Source organism: Lottia gigantea (assembly GCF_000327385.1).
Source record: "Lottia gigantea unplaced genomic scaffold LOTGIsca_55, whole genome shotgun sequence".
NCBI classification, from domain to species: Eukaryota; Metazoa; Mollusca; class Gastropoda; family Lottiidae; genus Lottia; species Lottia gigantea.
Window position 1 is genome coordinate 44,523 of NW_008709889.1, and position 12,549 is coordinate 57,071.

Sequence of the window (12,549 nt, forward strand, 5' to 3'; positions counted from 1 at the left end):
GTATAAAAACACGATACAAAAGAAAGCCATTTAAGCTTTGTTTTCAAATTCGGAACCCAATTGGTTTGACAAGAGCTAATATTTTTTTGTAAATTTACATGATTTATGCTTGAAATGAGGAAAAAAGAGTTTTATTGTGTAATAATTCCACAGAGTTCAGAAAAATTTAAATTAGAATCCATCAAGGTCAGTGAGAAAGTTCAGGCAAGATGCCAATATCAAATATTGTTTTGTTGAAATAATGACTTTCCTATTGACAATCCAACCTATTCAAAAATCGACACTAAATATACGTAGGCCTAAGGGATTTTCAATACATGACAAAGGTCTACAAGATCTTGTAGTCAACTTCAGCTACGATGCTCTTTGCCTGAGAGTGGAAAACCCGTAATTAGACCTGCAATATTAAAAGGGAACATGTGCTGGATTCAGAAGGAGAAGGGCAACAACAACAATGGATAGCAAGCGAAAGGTCGCAAATGTGAGACGGTCGACACTATGCAGTACTTCTCATGATAGCGTTTCATTGCATTGCTATCGCATTCAGAAGAGCTAGAAAGAACCTGTGAATGTATCCACTGGAATATCAGATCACTCAGAATGAGCCCAATGTAAGGCTACATGTAGAAGAACCTAAGTAAAATCAGTGGGTGCTATTGTTACTTAACATATAGCTAGATAACAGGACTATGTGAAGTAGCTAGCCTACAAAGAACACGATTTACTGGGATAAATCAACATTTAAACTACGAATATAACATAGGCTATTCACCATACCTGTCGCAGTGTCGCAGCAAGTTAATTGATGAAATGAGGCACGAGTCGACTGGGTATCGGCGCGTGTTATTTCCCGCTTAAAATCAATAGCGTCTTCCGTTATTTATTCATTGCTTTTTACAATATCGGTCACTTCAACTGACTTACAAAGCTTCCATTTAATTCAAAGACATTAACTATTAGACAGGTTACGATCAACTCTATATCTAAGTTTACAAACTTAACAAAATTAATCCAAAGTATCTTCTTTTGTGTTTGCTTTTAAACCTCGTGCTACCATTCCCGCCGTTTTCTCGGAATGGCCGACAGATTATAGCGTATGAAGATAACTAAAGTACGGTTGTGCGGAAGCAGATCTATTCTAGCTGTTGTGATTGGGCTGTACCAGACGATGCTAAATTCTAGAAGCAATGGTGAAGTCTTGCAGTCATCAATGATGGCATTTTGGTTGCCCTTTTAACAATATTTTTAACATGTTTTGTTTTAGTGTCACTGTATAATTCTATTTTTTCAAGACTTTAGAAATAGATTTCAACTGTGTAAATATGGTGCATGCAGGCTGAATTGACAGTTCGTTACTGCCATTTTTGTGTTTAGAATAGTAGCTTTTCAGGAATTGGAATATGAGCTTTTTATAGAAGAGATAGAGTGATAGATTAAGAAACAATGCCTGTTAGAAGGGGGCATGTGGCCCCACCCAATATTTTTATTGATACAATCATCAGGAAATTTGATGGCCAAAGTAAGTCAACTTTATTTACATTTACTATGCTATGGAAGTAGTTAGAATCATACCATAACTGACAGGTGTCTATTTAAAGGTATTTAGCAAGTGATGGTGTAACCATTTGAATTTATACATTTTGTTTTGCCAGTGATAATTGTTATGTTAATTCCTACGTTCTGTTATATAGTCTGCAATTATGTCAAAACCAACATACTACATGACAAATGTATGGAATTTGTATCTTTATTATAAGTTTATAGGTGCATAGATGAAGCCCACTACATTTAACTGTCAGAGAGAACCATTTGAAATGAATGGTGCAACATTATCGAAAACCATATATGAGTCTATGGATCATCAATATAAAAAAACAAAAAAAATATTAATAATATGAAAGCTGACAAAGGATAGCTTGTGTGTTTTCATGACCTTATCCGCCTAGGTCTAGATCATAGGTTTTCAATTTGGAAGTTATTATCCTCATGGGGGTAATTTTGAAATTTCTTTAATGAGGCTCTTTGCAGTCTAGCATACGTTTTTGGATAATTATAGTTGTTTTATTCAGTCAGGCTATATTCTTCAACGTGAAAAAGATTACAGGGAAAACATTTAAGAAAATCACAAAATAGTAACTATTTATAGGGTAAGGAGGTAATGCAATCGATTTTAGGATCCTGAAAGTAATAGAAAGAAAAAGGTTGAAAACCCATGATCTATATGCTCCTGATTAATGCCTATTAGGTACATAACTGTTTTGATCAGTGCTGAGTATTGTTGGTAATGATGCTATAGTACAACAAAAAGTGACAATTTTTTATTTAAAGATTGTACCATTTTAGATGAATGATATTGCTAGTTAATTTATTGTCTATTATTTGTTCTCATCCTACTGCTGTTCTGTTAACACCTGTGAATGTATTTGTAACTTTAGATTTCTTCTGCATTTGGATGAATCAAGTTATATGTGTATATCAGTACATGTTTGTCTGGTATGCCTAGTATCATGAAGTATTGCTACACTGACATGACTATGATACATGTATAGTAGCATTATGTTTTAGAAACACTGATATATTATTCCAACACAGGCTTATTAGTAAGTTTTGAGGTCATCAATTAATTGATTATTTTATATAAGAACTGATCTTGTCATTTAATTGAAAATGGTGTCTTAATTGCTACATGTCTTATAATAATATTGACATGTAGCTTTTGAGTCTGATTTAATTAATGGAATGGTTACAATTAAGGCAAAATTTTATGGAGAAGAAACAGAACAAATTTTGAAGATGCGTTCCATGTTTTTCTCCTATGTTGGGTTAAAATTGTTAAGAAAAAACCCGTATTAAGATGTTTACACAAAATTGGTAAAGAAAAAGTTTCAGGTCAGGGAGAAAATCTTAAACTGTTTTGTCTTTGTTTACTGTAGGTTATTCTTTACTATAATCACTTCATTATAATCTTTGTTGAGTTGCTAAACTGAGAGATGATGGTCTCTATTAAAGACATGGCTATAAAATAATGTGCTGTTATCTTCAAAATTAAGCTAATTTGAAGAATAATGATCTTCATCTTTACGACATAACCAGAGTAAAAAATATTGATGCTATTCAGTGATGATATTAATTTTGTTTGTTTTCCTGAAAACTACATTTGTGCATTTAGTAGTCTAAATATTGACAGAATATTAAGAGGAGTTTTCATATCTCATGGCAATATTGCTGGCTGATTTTCATGTACAAAGAAAAACTTTCCATTTTGTTGATATTGCCAAGGCTGGTCTTGATGACTATTATTAGTATGCATAGTAAGAAGTATAGTATGACTTAATGATGGGGATTACCCAGAAAATAGCTGAAGTAGTTTGCCCACTCACCAGCTAGACAAAATAGTTGTCAACACAGGAAAAGTCTTCCATACTCACCAACAGGTTGTCCTCTATAAAATATTAGCTACAGGTAAATCCTGTAAGCTCCAGTCATTGAAAATGACTACTGTGAATATCTCCTGACATCATCTATGTATAGAAAAACCAATTATGAACATCATCTAGATAACATCTAAGTATATAAAAGCTCATTGTGAATACCATGTAGAAAACATTTATGTATAGAAATAAATGTATAAAACAATTGTGAACATCATTAGAGACCATCTGTGTGTTGAAAGGTCCATTGTGAACATGTAGATAACGTCTATGTATAGAAAAGCCTGTTCGGAACATCAACTATTGAGAACATCTATATTGAGAAAAGTCTACATGTGAACATCATGTGTACAGAACATCTATGTTGAGAAAAGTCTTCTGTGAACATCATATGTAGAGATTTGGGAACATCATCATGCTCCAGTTAAAGAACATATGTATCAAAAAAATCTATAGAACAAAGTCTGCTATTTATTATCCATAACAGAACATTTCTATACATTATTGTACTTGTTAATTGATATTTGTATATTGTTGAAAATTCAATAATCATTTCATTATCATTAACTAATGAACAATTTGTTCTAGAGAGAACAATATCATTCATGCTCAGTCGAGAGTCTAAATGCAATTGATCGAATATCAGTGATAAAAAATCATCATGGTGTCTATGGAAAACAATGAAAAGTTTAATCAAAGCTACATATAGAACTCTGATTGATTTGTCAGAAAACATTTAGTGATATTCCCAGTGGAGCTGAAGTACTGGTATTTTATTGTCTACTGTTGTACACAAAAAATACAAATCATAGCTACTAGATCAAACTAATAGTACTATATAGTTAATACCGGGAAATATAAAAAATTACTGGGAAAAAAATCTGTAATAGTTCCAGACTATTCCTAGGAAGAGACAATAATCTAAGGCACAAGGAAGTATTTGAAACACTTCGAATATGCTATTTTTACAGCAAAATTATGGATAATTGTAAAGAAACTTTTCTGAACTTTAAGATACATCAAGTGGTATTGATATCAAAGGTTCTTTCAAATATTACTGCATATTTGCGTAACAGTTGGAACACAAAAACTCAAGTGCTGACTTTAAATAACCTCTAAATCATCCAATCACATAATATGACTAGATTGAAATTGACAGAATTATTTGATAACAATTTATTTTGCTGATAATATCCAGCACCCATTTGTAAGTATCATTGGAATTATGTTGACATATGGACTGATAGTAAATTGTAGTAAAAGTCTATAGTAGTAATCTATTTTTGAGATATTAGTATTCAGTGTTAAGAGTGACCATATTATTAACAGTCTGTGTCAATTTCATAACCAACAGTCTACTATCCTGATGAAAATGAAATAAGTCAAAGATTTTACGGCTCAAAAAACTTGAAAGAGACAGACTGTGTTAAAATCACAGCAATCATGCAGCTAATATTTGATCCTTGATAATGCCCTTTGACGAAGAAATATATCCATTTAATTGGGAACTTAAAGGAATATCTGATGTCCAGTGTTGTACAACTTTGATTTACATTTTGTATCATGGCTGGTTGACTAGACACATGCATATTTGAATGTATTAAAAGTCATTAATGGCATTATTGTAAATGTAAGTTGAACAGTCTGATTAAGATTATTTTGAAATAACAATGTGTTAAATACCTCCTTTAGCAGAGTGAGTAACATACCAGATGGCTTATATAGATAATTTGTGTCTTCACAATCACTCTTGAATAAGTAATGTATTTGTAATGAAAGTTTCCACTATTTGTTCCCAATGACCGACTGATTCTAACAGCTAAATTTAGACAGCTTTGTAAGTGTAAACACTGATTTCTTTAAATCTTCATCTGATATCAACATTCATGGACCCAGTTTGATAATAAGATTGGTTGTCCTTCACAGTTCAGATCAATGATCGAAAGGAATATTTGTGCATACGACTGAATATACATATGGCAAAAAAACACATGTGTGGGCTTGTTATTTGATGAGGGGTTCATATGCATGGGAAATGTAGACCTCTTGGTCTCTATTTAGCTTAGGTTGATTTCTTCTTATCTCGATGGCTTCAGTCATTTGTCTGGTCTTCTTATTCATTATTTGATGTTGAGTGAGCGCTGTTATGTCTTCTACTTTGATCTTGTGACATCGGTTATTCTTTAGGTGTTCTGATACTGCAGAGGTTTGAGTTGGGAATTTAAGGTTGTAATATTGCGGTTAAGCAATGTTACTAAAGCACAGGCATGTAGGCGTAACCTCTACTGATAGAGCAATGTTTGTGAAGTTAGTTTAAAAGAATGATATAGAATATTTGAAATGCAAATCCATTATCTTCCGAATCTGAAATATATAAGAAGAATACTGGTTCCAACAGGAACATTAATAACCATGGAAATCATGATAAACATTTTCACTGGTGAAACTGAGGAATTGTCGGGCAAGGGATAGATGTTCTTGGATTCTGAGATTGAGGGGGCGCCTGGTTTCACCAATGTATTTCTCCTCACACCAGCAGGTTTTCTTGTATATATGCAACCTTTGGGAGCTGGGAGTAGTCTTTGAATTTAATAGGATAATTTGCCTCTAACGGGGATTGAGATTCGGATCAGTGATGGTGAGTGTTGATTTCTTTTTGACCTGGCTGTGGTAGTTTGAGTTCAAGTGTAGGTACTGATCAGTGTGCATGGGTTTCCTCTATACACTGGTGGACAATGAATTACCTGCTTTCTTGACCTGGACATCAAGGAACGGAAGCTGATTATTTGATTATGTGGTTTCATTGTAAATTTGAAAGCATTATCTTTGAAACTTCGCATGTTATTTATTAAAATAATTATTATCCATATAATTGTGTCCAGTTATTTATGAATATACATTGTTTGAAAAAAAAAACCATTGTTTTGTAATCTGGAATTAATAAAAACAAAGTGTTACACAGTATTATTTCTATTAATGAAAGTCACATATACCTAACTTTAACACCCTACCTAGTCTTAGTAGGATTCATGTGTCTTGATTAAACAATTTTGACAACTAGTTACTTAAAAATTAATATGAATGCATCAAAAACCAGTGCCTGTTGATAAAGTCTGATATCCTCACAGTAGACTTAAAATAGATTCAAACTGTTAATTTAAACCAAAGATACAACAGATGATTTATAGGTTTATATCTGGCATCATGAAACATTTCCACAATATTCGGAACTGGCTGATGGATGCATACCTTTCAACCTCCAGAATGATTTGTTTCTGTCAGTGTGCTTTCAACCAGAAATGCATGTGTTATTACTTAGCCATTGATTTCATTGATCTTGATCAGGAAAACGAATAACAAATTTCTTTGCCTGGGCAATTAATTGAATCTTGGTTCAAAAAGAATTCCTGCACTTACCTAAACTAAGAAAAAAAAATACAAAATTCCTGTTCAATATATCGAACAATTTAGTACCATACTCTTACTTTTATCGCAAAAGATTTTCAGCTTTTTAGAATTTACAAAGCTGTTCTGAATTTTTTTTCTAACAGAGAAATATGCCCTATGTGTGTCATTAAATATAATATTGGCTTGTATCTCACTGGGGCTTTTAGTTCATGTGATCAAGATCAACAATATCTATCAAGAAAAGTTACGAAAAAGTGCTCAGTTGTGTCTGTATTAGAACTTTCTGTAATCATATTTGTTTAAAAATGTATTTTTTTGTTATGGCTTGAGCTACTGAATTTAAGTATAGTTGAGATAAGTCTGTTGGGCCGAAGATAGGCCTTCTTTAAATTAATTGGTAGCTTTGAAAACAGAATTAAACTTTACATCATTGATCATCTAAGATTGATGTTCCTTCACTTTATCAAATGTCATAAATGGTGCCACTACATATAATAGCTATTTATTTGATTCACAAACAATTTTTAAAATTAAAGACCATAATTTTAGTTTCACACATTGTTCCAATGAGAAATAGATACAGAAGCTTAAATCAAGAGACTGGTTGCAAAAAACCTATAGCAGAAATTTGCTGAAGAATTTTTCATAGAATTCCTTCTTTGAGGTATATTATCTTGTTTCAACCTAATGAAGTCTATGGAGGTAGGTTTTTAACCCCTGTTTCAAGGTTCAATTGTTTATAAAGCTGTGTGTAATATCTTTATTATCTACTCTACATTTTAGACATAATCATTCGTGATCAATGTATTAATATAAAAGTTGAAAATGCGTCTTACTTTGACAAACATTGTTCCATTATAACATCTGATTATAGAAAATTGTTTTAGTCTGATTTCTTCATCAATTTAGTGTCAGAATGAAGACTAAGAGAAGAGACGTAATTAGTGAAACTGATATTCAGACAGATTGTTAACTTGGGAAGTTGTCAATATAAAACTATATACTTTCCTCACCATCCCACTTGTCTGACAATTATTCCAAAATATAGATCGATTCCATCCTTTTAAAAACACATTGACCATCTACCTGATTTTAAAATACTTTTCTTGATTAAAGATGCTTGTGCACATTTTGTTTATTCAAAAAAAAATCTCATGATGTAACAATAAGATAATATGAATAATAATACTTTATTTATATAGCGCAAATATCCACGGTAAAACAAAAGTAAAACAAGTGATCAATTGCGCTTGATACAAAAATGAGAAAATACAAATATTAGATAAAACATAAAATATTGCACAATACCACAAAAAGATCAGTTAAAAGCTTTAATGTCGTCAGCAAAATTTTGTATTCAATCTGATACTTTATTCGCAACCAATGTAGATCATAAAGCACAGTAATGACATGTTTAGAGACTTCGGTTCTTATGACAATGGGCTTGGCAGTATTTTGGAAAAGCTGTAGATGATTTAATTGATTTGCACTGATACCGGAATACAATGAATTACAATAATCTAAACGAGAGGTAATCAGGGAGTGTTCAGTAGCAAATTTTGTGAGGTATTGACAAATTAAACCAATTCTACGAAGGTGAAATCTCACTGAATGACACGTGGCAGATATTTTGGCCTTCATAGAGATGCCATGCATTCAGATCTTCAATCTGTGTCAAAAAACAGCTCATTGTCAAACAATCTGTAACAAGGAAGGTGGTGATAAGAACAATCAGTTTTGGACATTAAAAGGAAACATGAACTACCACAAATATCAACATATATTTGAAAACATAAGGATATGAAGAATACCATAAACCTAAGATAAAACAAACAATAAGGAAGATTATTGTAATTGGTTTACCCTTGAAAATGACACTCTTCATAACAATGCTACTTTCACAGAATTAAAAATGTCAATTTGAAATTCAGTGCCTTTCGTCTCACTTATCGGTACTGATTTTGATTGACTTTTATTACCAATTACTGAAGTCTATTATACTTATGAACCATCAACAAGAAGTTAAAATAACTGAGATCTGTGACAACTGTCAATCTTGTGACAAAAAAAAAATGTTGTAAGTTTTATTTATCGCAATAAATTTGTCTCATGGTGAGAATAGATTAAAGTTATATTAGGTTGATTCCAGGCTACAATGGCAGACCTCCTTATCTTTACTTTTCTTAAAAAAGAGGAAATTGAGGGGGTGTTGAAATTGGAGTCGAAGTAGTGACTGAAGTATGATAAATTAGATCTTGACAACTTCTTTCACAACAATTCAAGGTACCAGTAATTAGTTTTTATTAGAAAATGTCTACATATTGTGATTTTGAAGGTTAACAGCTGATTGTGGTTTGTGTGTTGTTGGCTTCTTTAAACATTGAAGACCTTAACCTTATCACCCCCTGTTATTATTGAGCTATATTGCCTTTGAATATAAGTTAATTAAAATTAATGTTACTCGAGACAGTAGCACTTAAAGTCATAACCTGTTTATGATGAAGTGAAAATAATGAAGCCACAGCATTGGTAGACAATTGAAATATTGCAGGTGGAATAGTTCTAGAAGTTGTCTGGAATGCTATAATTTGAGTTCAAGTGAAACTGAGTTTTGTTCTTTTCAAGTTGCTTTTGAAAAATTGAGTATTTCTGTTAATTACCATATACAAGGTCTCATTTCATCTTTGTTAGAGACTGTGTGAATCTCATTTCATCTAGGTAAGAGACTGTGAATCTCATGTCAGAGACTGTGTGAATCTCATTTCATCTTTGTCAGAGACTGTGTGAATCTTATTTTATCTTTGTTAGACACTGTGAATCTCATTTCATCTTTGTAAAAGACTGTGTGAATCTCATTTCATCTTTGTTAGAGACTCTGTGAATCTCATTTCATCTTAGTAAGAAACCGTGTGAATCTTATTTCATCTATTAAGAGACTGTTAGAATCTCATTTCGTCTAGTAAGAGACTGTGTGTATCTCATTTCATCTTAGTAAGAGACTGTGTGTATCTCATTTCGTCTAGTAAGAGACTGTGAATCTCATTTCATCTTTGTAAGAGACTGCAAATCTCATTTCATCGTTGTTAGAGACTGTGTGTATCTCATTTCATCTTTGTAAGAGACTGCGAATCTCATTTCATCTTAGTAAGAGACCGTGTGAATCTTATTTCGTCTAGTAAGAGACTGTGTAAATCTTGTTCATCTTTGTAAGAGACTGTGTGTATCTCATTTCATCTTTGTCAGAGACTGTGTGAGTCTCATTTCATCTTTGTAGAGACTGTGTGAATCTTATTCCATCTTTGTAAGAGACTGTGAATCTCATTTCATCTTTATAAGAGACTGTGTGAATCTCATTTCATCTTTGTAAGAGACTGTGTGAATCTTATTCCATCTTTGTAAGAGACTGTGTGTATCTCATGTCATCTTTGTAAGAGACTGTGAATCTCATTTCATCTTTGTAAGAGACTGCGAATCTCATTTCATCTTTGTTAGAGACAGTGTGTATCTCATTTCATCTTTGTTAGAGACTCTGTGAATCTTATTTCATCTAGTAAGAGACTGTGTGAATCTTGTTCATCTTGGTAAGAGACTGTGTGTATCTCATTTCATCTTTGTTAGAGACTGTGTGAATCTCATTTCATCTTTGTTAGAGACTGTGTAAATCTTATTCCATCTTTGTAAGAGACTGTGTGAATCTTGTTCATCTTTTTAAGAGACTGTGTGTATCTCATTTCATCTTTGTCAGAGGCTGTGTGAATCTTGTTCCATCTTTGTAAGAGACTGTGTGAATCTCATTTCATCTTTGTCAGAGATGGTGTGAATCTCATTTCATCTTTGTAAGAGACTGTGTGAATCTCATTTCATCTTTGTAAGAGACTGTGTGAATCTCATTTCATCTTTATAAGAGACTGTGTGAAGCTTTATTACTAGGTGCATTAACAAGTTCAATATAAATCGGGTTGAACAAGATTTTTATTCTCCAAGAAGATGAAGAATACTAATTCGCACAATATTCAAATAATGTAAATTAAATGGTATTTTGATACTAATTACACCAACAGAACTATTTAACAATCTATAAATCTGAAATATTAGCACAGTCTTGTAGCCGACCATAAAATAACCAGGATGGTCAAGGGTTAATTTCTGTTACAAAGTGATTACTACGCGGAATATTGGAACATGACCAGATAATATGCTAATGATGTGGACTAGTTAATAGTTATTGGTCAGAGAAAGTGAAAGTTGAGTGGGTTATTAGTGGATTGAGCTGACTCTTTGTAATTTGAAACTTGAAATTGACCATTCCTTTGAAGGAGGTCAAGCACATAATAAGAAAATTCTCTCTGAAATCAAAGTAAAATTTGAGGTGTGGTAATTATGTGGTGTATAATGTTGTATGATTCATTCCTTTTTAAGATACTTTTTTTATTCATATAAAATGAGTCCATTTGCTTGTAGTTCACAACTGTTACAACTGAGAAGGAACTTTGTAAATAAAATTTCCAATTATTTTCTGAAGTAATAACGAAATCACAAGCTATAAAGATGTGGTTTTCATTTAGAAATAATTGTTGAAAGAATGGATTCAATTTTTATTATCATTTGACATTTTGTAGTAGAAATAATTGCTTATTATATTAATTAGTTCTTCTGAAAGTCATTCATTTGCAAATAAAAAAAAACATTGTTATACTTGAAATATTCAGAATAAAAGTTCAGGTTATCAACTTGAATGATCTTGTTTCATGATTGGATAGATGTCAGGATATATGTGCCAGTTATAATCCTCTATATATTAGGTGAGAGTCAATATCAGGCTTATAATCTTGATCTATGGCGCACATGCAATTCAACTACACATCCCTAAAAGATAAGGCCTTGTAACTATTGTATCACAGAAGAACAAGATGAAAATGACCTCAATTAGCTGGTAAAACAAATTTTTGACAACTAGATAAGTAAGATCTATGGTTTGATATTGAAAATACCGTTTAAGTATAAAGCCAGTACAGTAATGTGCCCCAATCTACAATAGTAGTTTTAAAGGTCTATGCTGGATCCACTTAGAAATGGGGTGGGTTATATCTAGGTTGTTAGTCACTGAAGACTATTTGACTATTTGTCTAGTATTGTGATCAATAAAAAGATATTGATGTTGGTTGATATTATTATGTACTATCTGATAAACTGTCATTGTACCAGGTAGATATTTATTACCCAACATCTGGTTTTGGTTATTTTCTCCTTTTCTATCTTTAATCATCTCCATATTGTTTAATTCTACACCATTCTAGTCCAGATCAATAACACACCTTGCCAAATCAACACAATTTATATTCCCCCATATTGCTACCTTCTGCTTTTATATTGCTCTAATTCTATGAACTATTGTTTTACACAAAGAAATTTATTTCACACACACACATATATCAGTACCAAAATTTATAACTATTCAATAAATAATGCAATCATAAATATGTTCCCTCATCTTTTTTGTGCATTTATTTGATATGTTAACTTTCAAAGAAAATAAAGTAGCATCTTTTTTCTTCTTCCAAATTTAAATATAATCCCTTCGATTGGTTGATACAATTTAGGAATTATAATTGAAATAAGAAATATCTGATAAAAATAGAATAAGAAAAGCAATTAAGTACAGAACAACTATAAAACAAGTTGACTCAATTTTAACTTGAAATCTAAATGT

At 31.9% G+C, this 12,549-nt stretch overlaps 1 protein-coding gene across 1 annotated transcript in view; it reads left to right on the forward strand.

Moving 5' to 3' along the window:
* Window positions 1–1,443: 1,443 nt before the first annotated feature.
* The window catches only part of LOTGIDRAFT_126829 (hypothetical protein), a gene marked incomplete at both ends in the record, with an annotated part of 96,941 nt that continues 85,835 nt past the window's right edge, over window positions 1,444–12,549 (forward strand). Inside the window, one exon of the mRNA XM_009063021.1 lies at window positions 1,444–1,519. Coding sequence (XP_009061269.1) covers window positions 1,444–1,519 — 76 coding nt within the window. The remainder of the gene's footprint in view (window positions 1,520–12,549) is intronic.